This window comes from Oncorhynchus gorbuscha, unplaced genomic scaffold (assembly GCF_021184085.1).
Source record: "Oncorhynchus gorbuscha isolate QuinsamMale2020 ecotype Even-year unplaced genomic scaffold, OgorEven_v1.0 Un_scaffold_914, whole genome shotgun sequence".
NCBI lineage: Eukaryota > Metazoa > Chordata > Actinopteri > Salmoniformes > Salmonidae > Oncorhynchus > Oncorhynchus gorbuscha.
In genome coordinates this window covers 1-21,081 of record NW_025745877.1, presented here as the reverse complement: position 1 = coordinate 21,081, position 21,081 = coordinate 1, and the positions used below count along the sequence as shown (strand labels likewise).

At 45.7% G+C, this 21,081-nt stretch overlaps 1 protein-coding gene across 1 annotated transcript in view; it reads left to right on the top strand.

Annotated features, from left to right (window-relative positions):
- The window catches only part of LOC124020799 (collagen alpha-1(XIV) chain-like), a 268,028-nt gene extending 249,662 nt beyond the window's left edge, over positions 1-18,366 (top strand). The window contains exons 46-51 of the mRNA XM_046336070.1: positions 609-644; positions 1,481-1,547; positions 1,692-1,880; positions 10,706-10,783; positions 15,623-15,778; positions 18,174-18,366. Coding sequence (XP_046192026.1) covers positions 609-644; positions 1,481-1,547; positions 1,692-1,880; positions 10,706-10,783; positions 15,623-15,778; positions 18,174-18,208 — 561 coding nt within the window. The 3' untranslated portion in view covers positions 18,209-18,366. The remainder of the gene's footprint in view (positions 1-608; positions 645-1,480; positions 1,548-1,691; positions 1,881-10,705; positions 10,784-15,622; positions 15,779-18,173) is intronic.
- The last annotated feature ends 2,715 nt before the right edge of the window (positions 18,367-21,081 follow it).

Sequence of the window (21,081 nt, the reverse complement as noted above, 5' to 3'; positions counted from 1 at the left end):
TGATCTCTGTTACAGGGCCCTGCTGTAAAGGATGTTTATAATATATTATCTATGTTACAGGGCCCTGATAGTACCAAAGGATGTTTATATATATTATCTCTGTTTATAATATATTATCTCTGTTACAGGGCCCTGCTGGTACCAAAGGATGTTTATAATATGTTATCTCTGTTACAGGGCCCTATGGTACCAAAGAATGTTTATAATATGTTATCTCTGTTACAGGGCCCTGCTGGATATAATATATTATCTAACAGGGCCCTGATAGGATGTTTATAATATATTATCTCTGTTACAGGGCCCTGCTGGTACCAAAGGATGTTTATAATATATTATCTCTGTTACAGGGCCCTGCTGGTACCAAAGGATGTTTATAATATGTTATCTCTGTTACAGGGCCCTGCTGGTACCAAAGGATGTTTATAATATATTATCTCTGTTACAGGGCCCGGCTGGTACCAAAGGATGTTTATAATATATTATCTCTGTTACAGGGCCCGGCTGGTACCAAAGGATGTTTATAATATATTATCTTTATAATATATGATCTCTGTTACAGGGCCCTGCTGGTACCAAAGGATGTTTATAATATATGATCTCTGTTACAGGGCTCTGCTGGTACCAAAGGAGACAAGGGTGAACGGGTAAGTTCCCTCTCAGACCAATGCTTCATTTCAGACACAGTTTATATTCAAGTGGAGTGTAGAAATACTTCCGTAGCTTCAAACCGCAAATCAGCCATAATTGCAGTTTATCAGCACCGGGATTAAGAGGCTCTCTAACAGCCCTGTGTCTCAGATGATACATCCATCCCAAATGGCACCATATTCCCTATATAGTGCACTACTTTTGATCAGAGCCCTATGGGTCTTGGTCATAAGTAGTGCACTATATAGGGACTAAGGTGCTGTTTGGGATGCAGGTGTCTCTTCACAGCTCTCTGCCTTCCTCCCTCGGTTTATAGCTCCACAGTGTGTTTTCCAGGAGTTCATGCAAGACCTGCTTGAACAGTTACATGTAAATCAAAGCCCAGACATTCAGGTACACTGTGTTTATTCACGCCTTTTAGGGGGATGTTGTGCTCATGTTAAATAGCCTTGGATCAAAACCTCTTTGCTTCGTGAGATTAAAGCTCTGTGTTATTCTCTGGTCAGTCTCTTGGATTGTTGGGAGACTTCAACACAAAAGGCCCCCGGCCTCGGAGGTGGAGTGGAGTTATTAAACACACACACACACACACACACACACACACACACACACACACACACACACACACACACACACACACACACACACACACACACACACACACACACACACACACACACACACACACACACACACACACACACACACACACACACACACACATTAAACATGCCCCCTGGGAGTGTTCTCTCTGTGTGTGTGCGTGCGTGCGTGCGTGCGTGCGCGCGAACGTGTAGCTGTGTCAATCCAGTGCTTTTGTCTTGTTTTGTAGGGAGACCTGCAGTCTCAAGCTACCGTCAGGGCCTTAGCACGCCAAGTGTGTGAGCAACTGATTCAGAGTGAGTTCTCAACCCAGCTTTTTTTTCTCTCTCTCTCTCTCTCTCTAGATATTTTTGTCCATACATACTGTTCTCTACAACAATCTCTCATCCGACTCCTCCCCAAACCTCTCCATCCCCTCCCCTCCTCTCTTCCTCCCTCAGGTCACCTGTCTCGCTACAGCTCCATCCTGAACCAGATCCCCAGCCAGTCAGTGTCTGTGAGGACGGTACCGGGACCTCCAGGAGAGCCCGGTCGCAGGGGTCTGCCAGGGCCACAGGGAGAGGGGGGGCCCACAGGCAGACCAGGGTTCCCTGGGACCAACGGACAGGATGGACGACCGGGGGAGAGAGGTACAGTGTTTTTATACATCATTATAAACTGGGTGAATCGATCCCTGAATGCTGATTGGCTGACAGATGTGATATATCAGACCATATACCACGGGTATGACAAAACATTTTTTTTTACTGCTCTAACTATGTTGGTAACCAGTTTATAATAGCAGTAAGGCACCTCGGGGGTTTGTGATATATGGCCAATATACCACGGCTAAGGGCTGTGTCCAGGCGCTCCGCGTTGTGTCTTACATAAGAACAGCCCTTAGCCGTGGTATATTGGCCGTATACTACACTTCCTCATGCCTTATTGCTTCATTAGAAGCCATTGGATGGCCATAACAAACCAGTATATTACCTTGCTCTATATCCACACCTTAAACTTCGGCTTCCCATTCACACTGTAGCCACGCTAACGTGTAGCACGAATCAATGACTTTCTAGTATCTGATCATTTGTATCAGAATTCAATGACTTTCTAGTATGTTATATGTTTTATATTGATTCCCTGGCCTGAACCAGTTGGTAGAGGATGACACTTCCAACACCAGGGTTGTGAGTTTGATTCCCATGGGGGACCAGTTGGTAGAGGATGACACTTCCAACACCAGGGTTGTGAGTTTGATTCCCTGGCCTGAACCAGTTGGTAGAGGATGACACTTCCAACACCAGGGTTGTGAGTTTGATTCCCCTGAACCAGCCTGAACCAGTTGGTAGAGGATGACACTTCCAGCACCAGGGTTGTGAGTTTGATTCCCTGGCCTGAACCAGTTGGTAGAGGATGACACTTCCAACACCAGGGTTGTGAGTTTGATTCCCTGGCCTGAACCAGTTGGTAGAGGATGACACTTCCAGCGCCAGGGTTGTGAGTTTGATTCCCATGGGGGACCAGTTGGTAGAGGATGACACTTCCAACACCAGGGTTGTGAGTTTGATTCCCTGGCCTGAACCAGTTGGTAGAGGATGACACTTCCAACACCAGGGTTGTGAATTTGATTCCCTGGCCTGAACCAGTTGGTAGAGGATGACACTTCCAACACCAGGGTTGTGAGTTTGATTCCCTGGCCTGAACCAGTTGGTAGAGGATGACACTTCCAGGGTTGTGAGTTTGATTCCCTGGCCTGAACCAGTTGGTAGAGGATGACAGGGGGTTGTGAGTTTGATTCCCATGGGGGACCAGTTGGTAGAGGATGACACTTCCAACACCAGGGTTGTGAGTTTGATTCCCATTGGGGACCAGTTGTGAGTTTGATTCCCATGGCCTGAGTTGGTATGACACTTCCAACACCAGGGTTGTGAGTTTGATTCCCATGGGGGACCAGTTGGTAGAGGATGACACTTCCAACGCCAGGGTTGTGAGTTTGATTCCCTGGCCTGAACCAGTTGGTAGAGGATGACACTTCCAACACCAGGGTTGTGAGTTTGATTCCCTGGCCTGAACCAGTTGGTAGAGGATGACACTTCCAACACCAGGGTTGTGAGTTTGATTCCCTGGCCTGAACCAGTTGGTAGAGGATGACACTTCCAACACCAGGGTTGTGGTTTGATTCCCTGGACCCACCAGGGTGGCCTGAACCAGTTGGTAGAGGATGACACTTCCAGGGTTGTGAGTTTGATTCCCTGGCCTGAACCAGTTGGTAGAGGATGACACTTCCAACACCAGGGTTGTGAGTTTGATTCCCTGGCCTGACCAGTTGGTAGAGGATGACACTTCCAACACCAGGGTTGTGAGTTTGATTCCCTGGCCTGAACCAGTTGGTAGAGGATGACACTTCCAACACCAGGGTTGTGAGTTTGATTCCCATGGGGGACCAGTTGGTAGAGGATGACACTTCCAACACCAGGGTTGTGAGTTTGATTCCCTGGCCTGAACCAGTTGGTAGAGGATGACACTTCCAACACCAGGGTTGTGAGTTTGATTCCCTGGCCTGAACCAGTTGGTAGAGGATGACACTTCCAACGCCAGGGTTGTGAGTTTGATTCCCTGGCCTGAACCAGTTGGTAGAGGATGACACTTCCAGCGCCAGGGTTGTGAGTTTGATTCCCATGACCAACAGAGTAGGGTTGGACTTTGATTCACTTGGTAGAGGATGACACTAAGTCACTCAGGATAGTTTGATTCTGGCCTAACCATTGAGATGTAAAACACATTTTTTTTTTCCCTGGCCTGAACCAGTTGGTAGTTGTCTTTTCATGAGCTTTGATTCCCTGGCCTGAACCAGTTGATGGAAGAAACATGTCATGGGTTGGATTGATCCTCCTCCAGTGCCCAGACCAACAGAGCCATTCCTCATGAGTTGGTAGAGGATGACTGACCAACACCAGGGTCTGAAACATCCTCATAGCTAGAGATATGACTGACCAGTCTGAAACATCCTCATAGCTAGAGATATGATTCCCATGACCAGTCTGAAACATCCTCATAGCTAGAGAGTTTGACTGACCAGTCTGAAACATCCTCATAGCTAGAGATATGACTGACCAGGTCTGAAACATCCTCATAGCTAGAGATATGACCAACAGAAGTCTGAAACATCCTCATAGCTAGAGATATGACTTTTTTTTTACTTTCCTAGTTGTCTGAAACATCCTCATAGCTAGAAGATATGACCAAGACAGAGCCAGAAACATCCTCATAGCTAGAGATATGACTGACCAGGTCTGAAACATCCTCATAGCTAGAGATATGACTGACTGGTCTGAAACATCCTCATAGCTAGAGATATGACTGACCAGTCTGAAACATCCTCATAGCTAGAGATATGACCAACATGAAACATCCAAGCTAGAGTCACCGAAACATCCCCATAGCTAGAGATATGACTGACTGGTCTGAAACATCCTCATAGCTAGAGATATGACTGACCAGTCTGAAACGTCATCATAGCTAGAGATATTGATTGATTGGTTGAATTGATTAGATAATTGAAAGTAGCAGGTTGCTCAACATTACATACAGATAATACTGACTGGTCTGAAGCATTCAAATCTATGAAACATAGTTACAGATGGTCGTGGTAGAAAGCTTTATCGTTCCCCGGGGGGGGATTGGTTTTGCAGAAGAATCATGTCCATAAAAACAACAGACATATCGCAAGGAACAAACAGGAATATGACAGAATATTACACACAAACAGGAATATTACAGAACATTACAAACAAACAGGAATATGACAGAACATTACACACAAACAGCCTGGTGCTAAACAGCACCATTAACAGAGTGTCAGCCTGGTGCTAAACAGCACCATTAACAGAGTGTCAGCCTGGTGCTAAACAGCACCATTAACAGAGTGTCAGCCTGGTGCTAAACAGCACCATTAACAGAGTGTCAGCCTGGTGCTAAACAGCACCATTAACAGAGTGTCAGCCTGGTGCTTAAACAGCACCATTAACAGAGTGTCAGCCTGGTGCTAAACAGCACCATTAACAGAGTGTCAGCCTGGTGCTAAACAGCACCATTAACAGACCATTAACAGAGTGTCAGCCTGGTGCTAAACAGCACCATTAACAGAGTGTCAGCCTGGTGCTAAACAGCACCATTAACAGAGTGTCAGCCTGGTGCTAAACAGCACCATTAACAGAGTGTCAGCCTGGTGCTAAACAGCACCATTAACAGAGTGTCAGCCTGGTGCTTAAACAGCACCATTAACAGAGTGTCAGCCTGGTGTTAAACAGCACCATTAACAGAGTGTCAGCCTGGTGCTTAAACAGCACCATTAACAGAGTGTCAGCCTGATGCTAAACAGCACCATTAACAGAGTGTCAGCCTGGTGCTAAACAGCACCATTAACAGAGTGTCAGCCTGGTGCTAAACAGCACCATTAACCACCACTCCTCTGACTCAGCTTGGCAGGACTTGCTAGAGCAGGAGTTTGGCTTGGTTCAGCTTGGCAGGACTTGCTAGAGCAGGAGTTTGGCTTGGTTCAGCTTGGCAGGGGATGGTACAGCAGGGAAACCAAGGCATACTAATGGACTAGGTTGGGCACAGCCACCAGAGGAAAAAGTACTGAGCTTATTGAGCAGTTAATGCAATGATTGAAGACCAGGGCATAGTAGAGGAGGACAGTCTGACTAGATGAAGACCAGGCATAGTAGAGGAGGACAGTCTGACTAGATGAAGACCAGACATAGTAGAGGAGGACAGTCTGACTAGATGAAGACCAGACATAGTAGAGGAGGACAGTCTGACTAGATGAAGACCAGACATAGTAGAGGAGGACAGTCTGACTAGATGAAGACCAGACATAGTAGAGGAGGACAGTCTGACTAGATGAAGACCAGACATAGTAGAGGAGGACACTAGATGAAGACCAGACATAGTAGAGGAGGACAGTCTGACTAGATGAAGACCAGACATAGTAGAGGACAGTCTGACTAGATGAAGACCAGACATAGTAGAGGAGGACAGTCTGACTAGATGAAGACCAGACATAGTAGAGGACAGTCTGACTAGATGAAGACCAGACATAGTAGAGGAGGACAGTCTGACTAGATGAAGACCAGACATAGTAGAGGAGGACAGTCTGACTAGATGAAGACCAGACAGTCTGACTAGATGAAGACCAGACATAGTAGAGGGACAGTCTGACTAGATAGAGAGGACAGTCTGACTAGATGAAGACCAGACATAGTAGTAGAGGACAGTCTGACAGATCTGACTAGATGAAGACCAGACATAGTAGAGGACAGTCTGACTAGATGAAGACCAGACATAGTAGAGGAGGACAGTCTGACTAGATGAAGACCAGACATAGTAGAGGACAGTCTGACTAGATGAAGACCAGACATAGTAGAGGAGGACAGTCTGACTAGATGAAGACCAGACATAGTAGAGGACAGTCTGAGGAAGACCAGACATCAGTCTGACTAGATGAAGACCAGACATAGTAGAGGAGGACAGTCTGACTAGATGAAGACCAGACATAGTAGAGGAGTCTGACTAGATGAAGACCAGACATAGAGAGGAGGACAGTCTGACTAGATGAAGACCAGATAGTAGAGGACACTAGATGAAGACCAGACATAGTAGAGGACAGTCTGACTAGATGAAGACCAGACATAGTAGGAGGACAGTCTGACTAGATGAAGACCAGACATAGTAGGACAGTCTGACTAGATGAAGACCAGACATAGTAGAGGAGGACAGTCTGACTAGATGAAGACCAGACATAGTAGAGGACAGTCTGACTAGATGAAGACCAGACATAGTAGAGGAGGACAGTCTGACTAGATGAAGACCAGACATAGTAGAGGACAGTCTGACTAGATGAAGACCAGACATAGTAGAGGACAGTCTGACTAGATGAAGACCAGACATAGTAGAGGAGGACAGTCTGACTAGATGAAGACCAGACATAGTAGAGGAGGACAGTCTGACTAGATGAAGACCAGACATAGTAGAGGACAGTCTGACTAGATGAAGACCAGACATAGTAGAGGAGGACAGTCTGACTAGATGAAGACCAGACATAGTAGAGGACAGTCTGACTAGATGAAGACCAGACATAGTAGAGGAGTCTGACAGATCAGACTAGATGACAGTCTGAGATGAAGACCAGACATAGTAGAGGAGGACAGTCTGACTAGATGAAGACCAGACATAGTAGAGGAGGACAGTCTGACTAGATGAAGACCAGACATAGTAGAGGATCTGACTAGATGAAGACCAGACATAGTAGAGGAGTCTGACTAGATGAAGACCAGACATAGTAGAGGACAGTCTGACTAGATGAAGACCAGACATAGTAGAGGACAGTCTGACAGTCTGACAGTCTGAGATGAAGACCAGACATAGTAGAGGACAGTCTGACAGATGAAGACCAGACATGAGAGGACAGTCTGAGATGAAGACCAGACATAGTAGAGGGACAGTCTGACTAGATGAAGACCAGACATAGTAGAGGACAGTCTGACTAGATGAAGACCAGACATAGTAGAGTCTGAGATGACAGTCTGACTAGATGAAGACCAGACATAGTAGAGGTAGAGGACAGTCTGACTAGATGAAGACCAGACATAGTAGAGGAGGACAGTCTGACTAGATGAAGACCAGACATAGTAGAGGAGGACAGTCTGACTAGATGAAGACCAGACATAGTAGAGGAGGACAGTCTGACTAGATGAAGACCAGACATAGTAGAGGAGGACAGTCTGACTAGATGAAGACCAGACATAGTAGAGGAGGACAGTCTGACTAGATGAAGACCAGATAGTAGAGGAGGACAGTCTGACTAGATGAAGACCAGACATAGTAGAGGAGTCTGACAGTCTGAGTAGAGGAGGACAGTCTGAGATGAAGACCAGACAGTAGAGGACATCTGACTAGATGAAGACCAGACATAGTAGAGACAGTCTGACTAGATGAAGACCAGACATAGTAGAGGAGGACAGTCTGACTAGATGAAGATAGTAGAGGACAGTCTGAGATGAAGACAGACATAGTAGAGGACAGTCTGACTAGATGAAGACCAGACATAGTAGAGGAGGACAGTCTGACTAGATGAAGACCAGACATAGTAGAGGAGGACAGTCTGACTAGATGAAGACCAGACATAGTAGAGGAGGACAGTCTGACTAGATGAAGACCAGACATAGTAGAGGAGGACAGTCTGACTAGATGAAGACCAGACATAGTAGAGGAGGACAGTCTGACTAGATGAAGACCAGACATAGTAGAGGACAGTCTGACTAGATGAAGACCAGACATCTGAGTAGAGGAGGACAGTCTGACTAGATGAAGACCAGACATAGTAGAGGACAGTCTGACTAGATGAAGACCAGACATAGTAGAGGAGTCTGACTAGATGAAGACCAGACATAGTAGAGGAGGACAGTCTGACTAGATGAAGACCAGACATAGTAGAGGACAGTCTGACTAGATGAAGACCAGACATAGTAGAGGACAGTCTGACTAGATGAAGACCAGACATAGTAGAGGAGTCTGACTAGTCTGACTAGATGAAGACCAGACATAGTAGAGGAGGACAGTCTGACTAGATGAAGACCAGACATAGTAGAGGAGGACAGTCTGACTAGATGAAGACCAGACATAGTAGAGGAGGACAGTCTGACTAGATGAAGACCAGACATAGATGAAGACCAGACATAGTAGGATGAAGACCAGACATAGTAGAGGAGGACAGTCTGACTAGATGAAGACCAGACATAGTAGAGGAGGACAGTCTGACTAGATGAAGACCAGACATAGTAGAGGAGGAGGACAGTCTGACTAGATGAAGACCAGACATAGTAGAGGAGGACAGTCTGACTAGATGAAGACCAGACATAGTAGAAGACCAGACATAGTAGAGAGGACAGTCTGACTAGATGAAGACCAGACATAGTAGAGGAGGACTAGATGAAGACCAGACATAGTAGAGGACAGTCTGACTAGATGAAGACCAGACATAGTAGAGGACAGTCTGACTAGATGAAGACCAGACATAGTAGAGGACAGTCTGACTAGATGAAGACCAGACATAGTAGAGGAGGACAGTCTGACTAGATGAAGACCAGACATAGTAGAGGACAGTCTGACTAGATGAAGACCAGACATAGTAGAGGACAGTCTGACTAGATGAAGACCAGACATAGTAGAGGAGGACAGTCTGACTAGATGAAGACCAGACATAGTAGAGGAGGACAGTCTGACTAGATGAAGACCAGACATAGTAGAGGAGGACAGTCTGACTAGATGAAGACCAGACATAGTAGAGGACTAGATGAGTAGTAGAGGAGGACAGTCTGACTAGATGAAGACCAGACATAGTAGAGGAGGACAGTCTGACTAGATGAAGACCAGACATAGTAGAGGAGGACAGTCTCTGACTAGATGAAGACCAGACATAGTAGAGGAGGACAGTCTGACTAGATGAAGACCAGACATAGTAGAGGACAGTCTGACTAGATGAAGACCAGACATAGTAGAGGAGGACAGTCTGACTAGATGAAGACCAGACATAGTAGTAGGAGGACAGTCTGACTAGATGAAGACAGTCAGACATAGTAGAGGACAGTCTGACTAGATGAAGACCAGACATAGTAGAGGACAGTCTGACAGTCTGACTAGATGAAGACCAGACATAAGTAGAGGACAGTCTGACTAGATGAAGACCAGACATAGTAGAGGAGGACAGTCTGACTAGATGAAGACCAGACATAGTAGAGGACAGTCTGACTAGATGAAGACCAGACATAGTAGAGGACAGTCTGAGATGGACCAGGATAGTAGAGGATCTGACTAGATGAAGACCAGACATAGTAGAGGACAGTCTGACTAGATGAAGACCAGACATAGTAGAGGACAGTCTGACTAGACTAGTAGAGGAGGACAGTCTGATGATGAAGACCAGACATAGTAGAGGAGGACAGTCTGACTAGATGAAGACCAGACATAGTAGAGGAGGACAGTCTGACTAGATGAAGACCAGACATAGTAGAGGAGGACAGTCTGACTAGATGAAGACCAGACATAGTAGAGGACAGTCTGACTAGATGAAGACCAGACATAGTAGAGGACAGTCTGACTAGATGAAGACCAGACATAGTAGAGGACAGTCTGACTAGATGAAGACCAGACATAGTAGAGGAGGACAGTCTGACTAGATGAAGACCAGACATAGTAGAGGAGGACAGTCTGACTAGATGAAGACCAGACATAGTAGAGGACAGTCTGACTAGATGAAGACCAGACATAGTAGAGGACAGTCTGACTAGATGAAGAACAGTGTACTGGGTATCAGAGAGGAACTAGGAGAATGGCGAGAAGTTGCATGAGGACATGGTGACTTTCTGTTAAGGTCAAGGTCATATGTACTTTGTGTGTCGTCTGTCCTCAGGTCTCCCAGGAGAGAAGGGGGAGAGGGGGAGTCAAGGTGTGGGGACACAGGGCCCCAGAGGTCCCCCAGGACCACCAGGTAAGAACCCTTACATCCTCTCATCACTCCTCTCTTCTCCTCCCATCACACTCCTCCCTCTCACCCTTCCATTTTACAGAATCACAATCAGTTTATACTAATCCACATGCAGTATGTAGAGACAGTTTATACTAATCCACATGTAGTGTGTAGAGACAGTTTATACTAATCCACATGTAGTATGTAGAGACAGTTTATACTAATCCACATGTAGTATGTAGAGACAGTTTATACTAATCCACATGTAGTATGTAGAGACAGTTTATACTAATCCACATGTAGTATGTAGAGACAGTTTATACTAATCCACATGTAGTATGTAGAGACAGTTTATACTAATCCACATGTAGTATGTAGAGACAGTTTATACTAATCCACATGTAGTATGTAGAGACAGTTTATACTAATCCACATGTAGTGTGTAGAGACAGTTTATACTAATCCACATGTAGTGTGTAGAGACAGTTTCAACTAATTCACATGTAGTATGTAGAGACAGTTTATACTAATCCACATGTAGTGTAGTATGTAGAGACAGTTTATACTAATCCACATGTAGTGTGTAGAGACAGTTTATACTAATCCACATGTAGTATGTAGAGACAGTTTATACTAATCCACATGTAGTATGTAGAGACAGTTTATACTAATCCACATGTAGTATGTAGAGACAGTTTATACTAATCCACATGCAGTATGTAGAGACAGTTTATACTAATCCACATGTAGTATGTAGAGACAGTTTATACTAATCCACATGTAGTATGTAGAGACAGTTTATACTAATCCACATGTAGTGTGTAGAGACAGTTTATACTAATCCACATGTAGTGTGTAGAGACAGTTTATACTAATCCACATGTAGTATGTAGAGACAGTTTATACTAATCCACATGTAGTGTGTAGAGACAGTTTATACTAATCCACATGTAGTAGTAGACAGTTTATACTAATCCACATGTAGTATGTAGAGACAGTTTATACTAATCCACATGTAGTATGTAGAGACAGTTTATACTAATCCACATGTAGTGTGTAGAGACAGTTTAAACTAATCCACATGTAGTATGTAGAGACAGTTTATACTAATCCACATGTAGTGTGTAGAGACAGTTTAAACTAATCCACATGTAGTATGTAGAGACAGTTTATACTAATTCACATGTAGTATGTAGAGACAGTTTATACTAATCCACATGTAGTATGTAGAGACAGTTTATACTAATCCACATGCAGTATGTAGAGACAGTTTATACTAATCCACATGTAGTATGTAGAGACAGTTTATACTAATCCACATGTAGTATGTAGAGACAGTTTATACTAATCCACATGTAATATGTAGAGACAGTTTATACTAATCCACATGTAATATGTACACTGTGTACACTTACTTCTCCTCATCCTCCCTCATCTTCATCTTACTTCTCCTCGTCGTCCTCCCTTCAACCCCCCTCACCTTCCATCTTACTTCTCCTCGTCATCCTCCCTTCATCCCCCCTCACCTTCCATCTTACTTCTCCTCGTCGTCCTCCCTTCATCCCCCCTCACCTTCCATCTTACTTCTCCTCGTCATCCTCCCTTCATCCCCCCTCATCTTCTATCTTACTTCTCATCGTCATCCTCCCTTCACCCCCCTCATCTTCCCTCCACAATCCTCCCTCCAGCATTTAGAAATCCCAGATAATACATGTGTGGATATGCATCCCATTCACTACCACCTTATACAGACAATGCATGCTGGAGGGCGGATTCACCCATTCACTACCAGCTTATACAGACAATGCATGCTGGAGGGGAGATTCACCCATTCACTACCACCTTATACAGACAATACATGCTGGAGGGGGGATTCACCCATTCACTACCACCTTATACAGACAATGCATGCTGGAGGGTGGATTCACCCATTCACTACCAGCTTATACAGGCAATCCAACACTATAATGAGAGGTGTTTCTAGGACTGGTTGGGTTTCATGGGACACTAACGGCTGACACACTTTAATAAAAACACGTCAATCAAAGGCCCCACTATGTTGTTGATTGAGAAGTCTTGTGTATTCAGACCACACTGTGACTGCAGTGAAATTCCTCTTACTAGGGATTTTCTGTAAAGAAAACAACGTTTGAAACTTTTAATAACATCAGAAAAATCCTCATGTGTTTTGGATTTAAAAGTTGATCTGTCTTGGATTGCTGTCTATAATGTCAAACAGATGTTTGGACAATATTTTTGGGAGAAACAAACCCTTTGTATTGATTCTTCTTTGTACACTACTATTTTTTAAATCAGAAAACCAATACAGGACATCTGATTGTTGTTTAATCGATTCTCAACTCTGACATGTATACATTTGATCGATTGATTTATTTGACCTTTATTTAACCTTTATTTAACCTTTATTTAACCTTTATTTGACCTTTATTTAACCAGGCAAGTCAGTTAAGAACAAATTCTTATTTTCAATGACGGCCTGGGAACAGTGGGTTAACTGCCTGTTCAGGGGCGTAACGACAGACTTGTACCTTGTCAGCTCGGGGGTTTGAACTTGCAACCTTCCAGTTACTAGTCCAACACTCTAACCACTGACAAAACAACATGTCTGAAAGTTCACGATGAAACATCAGGAGACTGTGGTTCCTGGCAGAGGTTTTACTACTTTAATGGAAATCAGGGAGGATATTTTTAGATCCAAAAACAGAACTCTGTAGATGAGGATTCCACTCATATCTCACTGAGCACCACAACGCCTCAGATTGTTGCCATGTCAGCAAACATTGGAATGTGTGTTCATGGATGGAACTGGGGCTGGGCTTCTGTAGTGAAACTAGACTGGGACTGGGCTTCTGTAGTCAAACTAGACTGGGACTGGGCTTCTGTAGTGAAACTAGACTGGGACTGGGCTTCTGTAGTGAAACTAGACTGGGACTGGGCTTCTGTAGTGAAACTAGACTGGGACTGGACTGCTGTAGTGAAACTAGACTGGGACTGGGCTTCTGTAGTGAAACTAGACTGGGACTGGGCTTCTGTAGTCAAACTAGACTGGGACTGGACTGCTGTAGTCAAACTGGACTGGGACTGGACTGCTGTAGTCAAACTGGACTGGGACTGGACTGCTGTAGTCAAACTGGACTGGGACTGGGACTGCACTGCTGCAGTCAAACTGGACTGGGACTGGGCTGCTGTAGTCAAACTGGACTGGGACTGGACTGGGACTGGGACTGCACTGCTGCAGTCAAACTGGACTGGGACTGGGCTGCTGTAGTCAAACTGGACTGGGACGGGACTGCTGTAGTCATACTGGACTGGGACTGGACTGCTGTAGTCAAACTGGACTGGACTGCTGTAGTCAAACTGGACTGGGACTGGGACTGGACTGGGACTGGGCTGCTGTAGTCAAACTGGACTGGGACTGGACTGCTGTAGGACATGGGACTGGACTGGGACTGGACTGCTGTAGTCAAACTGGACTGGACTGGACTGGGACTGGACTGCTGTAGTCAAACTGGACTGGGACTGGGACTGCTGTAGTCAAACTGGACTGGGACTGGACTGCTGTAGTCAAACTGGACTGGGACTGGGACTGGACTGGGACTGCTGTAGTCAAACTGGACTGGACTGCTGGGACTGGGACTGCTGCTGTACAAACTGGACTGCAGTCAAACTGGACTGGGACTGGACTGCTGTAGTCAAACTGGACTGGGACTGGACTGCTGTAGTCATACTGGACTGGGACGGGACTGCTGTAGTCATACTGGACTGGGACTGGACTGCTGTAGTCAAACTGGACTGGACTGCTGTAGTCAAACTGGACTGGGACGGGACTGCTGTAGTCATACTGGACTGGGACTGGACTGCTGTAGTCAAACTGGGCTGGGACTGGACTGCTGTAGTCAAACTGGACTGGGACTGGGACTGCACTGCTGCAGTCAAACTGGACTGGGACTGGACTGCTGTAGTCAAACTGGACTGGGACTGGACTGCTGTAGTCATACTGGACTGGGACGGGACTGCTGTAGTCAAACTGGACTGGGACTGGACTGCTGTAGTCAAACTGGACTGGGACTGGACTGCTGTAGTCAAACTGGACTGGGACGGGACTGCTGTAGTCATACTGGGCTGGGACTGGACTGCTGTAGTCAAACTGGGCTGGGACTGGACTGCTGTAGTCAAACTGGACTGGGACTGGGCTGCTGTAGTCAAACTGGACTGGGACTGGGACTGTCAAACTGGACTGGGACTGGACTGCTGTAGTCAAACTGGACTGGGACTGGACTGCTGTAGTCATACTGGACTGGGACGGGACTGCTGTAGTCAAACTGGACTGGGACGGGACTGCTGTAGTCATACTGGGCTGGGACTGGACTGCTGTAGTCAAACTGGGCTGGGACTGGACTGCTGTAGTCAAACTGGACTGGGACTGGACTGCTGTAGTCAAACTGGACTGGGACTGGACTGCTGTAGTCAAACTGGACTGGGACTGGACTGCTGTAGTCAAACTGAACTGGGCTGAAGGACAGGCTTCTGTAGTGGAAACTTCAACAGAAGTAGGATAATAACTGTCTGATCTGGGTTCAGGGCATTATTCTGAGGGAACCCACACATACACATATATATATATATATACACTGCCTGCAGTCTGGCCACTCAACAACACAGACTATTTTACATTTGACTTCGTCATTGCAGAAGTAACAAGGGGGACGATTCATGAAACATAGTTTTCATGATTTTATCTCTCCAGTTTACAACATCGTCGGCCGTAGCAACAGACTGGTGTTTGGTGTGTAATTAGTCCCCTTGTAGGTCCTGTTACTGTGTATCTTGCCTCCACAGGTCTTCTAGGAGAGGGGCGTACAGGCAGCCAAGGCCCCGCCGGTAGACCAGGCAACCAGGGTACCCCAGGGCGACCAGGCACCCCTGGATCCACGGGCCCTGCTGGTGCTGCTGGCTACTGCGACCAGAACTCCTGTTTGGGCTACAACGTTGGAGGTAACCACCATCAGAACACATAGATATCCCTGTCTATAAGTTCTGGACACTGTAGGACTGAGATTACTAGGAGGAACTGGGTTGTGTGCGGTTATGCACTGAGTGTACAAAACATTAAGAACACCTTGCTAATATTGATGTTGCCCTCAGAACAGCCTCAATTCGTCAGGACATGGACTCTACAAGGTGTCGAAAGCGTTCCACAGGGATGCTGGCCAATGTTAACTCCAATGTTTCCCACAGTTGTGTCAAGTTACCCCGTTCAAAGGCACTTAAATGTCTTTCCCATTCACCCTCTGAATGACACACATATACAAAATGTCTCAATTGTCTCAAAGCTTAAAAATCCTTCTTTAACCCGTCTCCTCCCCTTCATCTACACTGATTGAAGAGGATTAAACAAAGTGGCATCAATAAGGGATCATATCTTTCACCTGGATTCACCTGGTCAGTGTGTGTCACGGAAAGAGCAGGTGTTCCTAATGTTCTGTCCACTCAATGTATATTATTCCTGAATTCAATCAAAACAGAAACGTAGAAAGAGAGAGTAACAGTAAGTTCTGTGTGTGTCAGATCTAAAGCCTTCTCTTCATGGTCCGTTGTAGGAGAGTCCTGCCCTTCCAGTCAGCTGATGTCTTGACCTAGTATTTTGAAGGGACCCAGTGGTTAGTTAGTGTTATTTTCATTAGATGAAATGAAAGAGGCTTGACGATGTTTATTGCAGATCATTTCAGGACATAAAACAACCCCAGTGTCTGGCTCCGCCCCTGACTTTACAACCAGTAAAAGTTAAGTATTTTCCTCAGTGACTGACTAACTGGCTCCGCCCCTGACTTTACAACCAGTAAAAGTTAAGTATTTTCCTCAGTGACTGACTAACTGGCTCCGCCCCTGACTTTACAACCAGTAAAAGTTAAGTATTTTCCTCAGTGACTGACTAACTGGCTCCGCCCCTGACTTTACAACTAGTAAAAGTAAAAGTATTTTCCTCAGTGACTGACTAACTGGCTCCGCCCCTGACTTTACAACTAGTAAAAGTAAAAGTATTTTCCTCAGTGACTGACTAACTGGCTCCGCCCCTGACTTTACAACTAGTAAAAGTAAAAGTATTTTCCTCAGTGACTGACTAACTGGCTCCGCCCCTGACTTTACAACCAGTAAAAGTTAAGTAGTTTCCTCAGTGACTGACTAACTGGCTCCGCCCCTGACTTTACAACCAGTAAAAGTTAAAGTATTTTCCTCAGTGACTGACTAACTGGCTCCGCCCCTGACTTTACAACCAGTAAAAGTTAAAGTATTTTCCTCAGTGACTGACTAACTGGCTCCGCCCCTGACTTTACAACCAGTAAAAGTTAAAGTATTTTCCTGAGTGACTGACTAACTGGCTCCGCCCCTGACTTTACAACCAGTAAAAGTTAAAGTATTTTCCTCAGTGACTGACTAACTGGCTCCGCCCCTGACTTTACAACCAGTAAAAGTTAAAGTATTTTCCTCAGTGACTGACTAACTGGCGACTGGTAAATCGTACAGAGATTGACATTGTAATTGTCCCTATAAATTCCGTAAAGTATTTTAGAGCTATTGAAATGTGACGCGTTTTATACACACTATGAATGTTTAATATGAGTGACCGTGTCCTTCGTTTATTTTATTTAACTCGGCAAGTCAGTTAAGAACAAATTCTTATTTATAATGACGGCCCAACCCCCTTGCCAAACCCGCCCTATGGGACTCCTAAATCACACCCAGATGTGATACAGCCTGGATTCGAACCAGGGACTGTAGTGACGTCTCTTGCACTGAGATGCAGTGCCTTAGACCACTTGAGAGCCGCCTTAGTGGGCCTGCTTTCTTTTGCCTGGTTATTACTTCACTGCTAACCTGAAAGGATATTAACACTAAGACCATTATGCTATAGCTGTTTTGATTGAATTCAGGCAGGGTATTATTTGACATTGAACAATTGGTTCATTCCCACAGATGTGGTTAAAATGTGGTTGAGTCACTTTAAGATGAGAGTGCCTCTCACAGCGATGTGTGGTGCACATTTGACCTAAAATACTTCCCCACAACTTGTGCATGTCTGAGTTACTACACTGTAAGTATACTGGATGTACAACCATGTATCCTGTGTGACTCTCATTTCACTGTTCTACATCTTTATGACATTTTCTTACATTAAGAAAGAGAAATAAAGATGACAGCACTATGTTGTGCCTGTCTGCTTTCAGAGCTCTGATGAGCAGCTGCCATAACACAGCAGTCTGAGTCAGAGATACTGACTAGCACAACCACTAGTGGTAGCATGTTGGTGTTATGTGGTCTGGTATCTGTACTGACGTAAGGTGTTTCTCTGTGTCTCTGTCTGTCTCCTCTGTTCTGGTTCTAACTCAAGGAGGACAGGAACAGGAATATGAGAATGACTACTGAGCAACATTCTCTTAGTTCCAGACACCCTTTCCTCTCCTACCTCCCTCTCCTCTCCTCTCCTCTCCTACCTCCCCTCTCCTCTCCTCTCCTACCTCCCTCTCCTCTCCTCTCCTACCTCCCACCCTCTCCTCTCCTCTCCCCTCAGTCCATCAGCCACCCTCTCCTCTCCGATGAGACCATCAGACACCCTCTCCTCTCCGATGAGACCATCAGACACCCTCTCCTCTCCCCTCATAGTCCATCAGCCACCCTATCCTCTCCTCTCCCATCATAAAGAGACCATCAGACACCCTCTCCTCTCCCATCATAAAGAGACCATCAGACACCCTCTCCCCTCATAGTCCATCAGCCACCCTATCCTCTCCTCTCCCATCATAAAGAGTCCATCAGCCACCCTCTCCTCTCCCATCATAAAGAGACCATCAGCCACCCTCTCCTCTCCCATCATAAAGAGACCATCAGCCACCCTCTCCTCTCCCCTCCCCTCATAGTCCATCAGCCACCCTCTCCTCTCCCATCATAAAGAGATCATCAGACACCCTCTCCTACCCCCCTCCCCTCATAGAGAGACCCTCAGCCACCCTCTGCTCTCCCATCTTTTCTTCCCCACATAGAGACTATCACTACCCTCCTCCCTTCACCCCTCACTACCTCTTGAGATCACCACCGCCGTGTTCAAACAATTGCTTCAGTCTCCATCTATCTCTGCCTGTCATCAGACATTGTGTGTTGATCTTACTAACCTCGCTTCACATCACCCCGCTTGGAAAACGACCCATCTGGATTTTTATAAAAGACATGAATCAGAAGATATTGTTTCCTAGACTATGCTTTTCTCCAGTCGGCTACCAGCCGCCATCTTCCTTCCTCCCTGTGTATATCTTCTCTCTCCTGATCAAGGTATCCTTGTGAATGACAAATACTAATCAAACTCCCACTTACTCCCACTGGTGTGGCTCACCCTCTCTCTTATACAGCCACGGCTACACACTGTGTTCTTCTTTCTCACTGCAGTAATGTTGTGCTTGTGGCTCTCTGTCTGCTTTCTCCTGTACGTCATTCTGCTAACCCAGATGCTACCCCGGGCAACAAGCTAACAACCCCGGGCAACAAGCTAACAACCCCGGGCAACAAGCTAACAACCCCGGGCAACAAGCTAACTTAGCGGTGGTGGTTTAGAAAGAGGTTGCTAGTGATGACACCCCATTGATCCAGATGTTCCCCACCATAGTACAACAACTCCCCCACACCAACTACCAAAACTATCACCCCACTGCCCGTTATGACCCCCGTGGAAATTACAACAACGATGATGAAGACGATGAGGAAGATGAAGAGGACCCATTCGCTGGGTATAGAGGCTACCCACCTCAGTACTACCAGCCCAGTTACCCTCACCCCCCTGCACGCCCTGCACCCCAATCCCACTCCCAGGACACTGAGCTAAGGTCCCCAGGGATAATGATGAGCCGTTTCTCCAGAGACGTGGTCACACAGAGAAGAGACACCGCTAACACAGCCCAGACAGGACAGACAGACCAGACTGGACAGAGGAGCGAAGCTGCAGCAGATACTGAAGGAGAGGTGGAGGTGATTGGAGAAGTCCAGACTGGACAGAGGAGCGAAGCTGCAGCAGATACTGAAGGAGAGGTGGAGGTGATTGGAGAAGTCCAGACTGGACAGACAGTCCAACCACCTCTCTATGTCCCTGTGGGTTGATGAAGATGTCAAAAATATGTTTGGTATGCGTCAGTTGCCCCCGTGTCGCTAGCCAGGGTCTCCTGTATGCTATTCCTGTATGAGAGCGCTGTCAGATTAGGATATACCCGAAAAGTGCCTGATTTCTGTAAATGCTGGTGTGTGGGATGTAGGGGGACTGAGGAAGACAAAACTATCCCCAGTGACGTACATTAAAATCACTTACCTTTCTAGTGATGTTGCATGCAGCCTTTCAGCCAGCGCATCGAGGATGACTGGACTGTGTCTTTTGGGTTGATGTGTCATAAAGTCAAACGTCTTTTTGTAATTTGAGATTGTGAACGGATGACATTTGAACAGTCTGTCAGCTCTTTATAACCATGTGTCATTTACATTATAGTGCTTCCACGTTGACTTTACCCTCCATCTTTAAGTTGTCAAGCCAGTTCTCGCAATGGTTTTTCAGTGTTTGTGTACAGTGTCCTCTCATCTTGATTTAATATGATACATTGTGACCTCTGTTGAAGCTGTCCCCCCCTCCCCTCCCCCACACTGTTATTGTACGATGAGGAATTTGTTTTTTTAAGTATGCCTAAACATTAAGGAACCAAACTTTAACCACTGTCCTATCAAAGAAAACTACAGCTATTGTAAGACTCTCAAGCGTTCTTGTCCAATCGTACCGTTATCACATTGTTCATTGACCTGGACTTTGGTCTTGTCCGACTGGCTGTTAGTTTCTCTTACTCTCGTCACAGGCAACGACAGAGAAGGTGCTGGAATGACTTGTGATGAGCGCTCCACAAATCTGAAGTTTAATGTTTTCCTTATTGCCTTTCCCAATTTGTTGTTGTTGTTGTTATGATGATTATGCAACGTGGTGCCCGTCCACTGTGAGGAGAGTGTTGAATATAGTTAGGCCTGTGGTCTAATTTGTGTTTTTGGACAGAAATGGAATTCCGATTGTAGAACTAACAGGTACCAGTGAAATGTCTCATCAGACCACGCCACCAAACCTTTGAAACTGATTTAGGAAGTTATTTATTTATACTTTATTATTTGTTTTATAACCAATAAAACTGTCATTCAACAGTGTTCCGTAGCTCGGTGTTTGATTAGTAGGGTCTGTTAGAACTAGGTATAAGTTCTGTTGTCTGATTGACATGTGACTCACT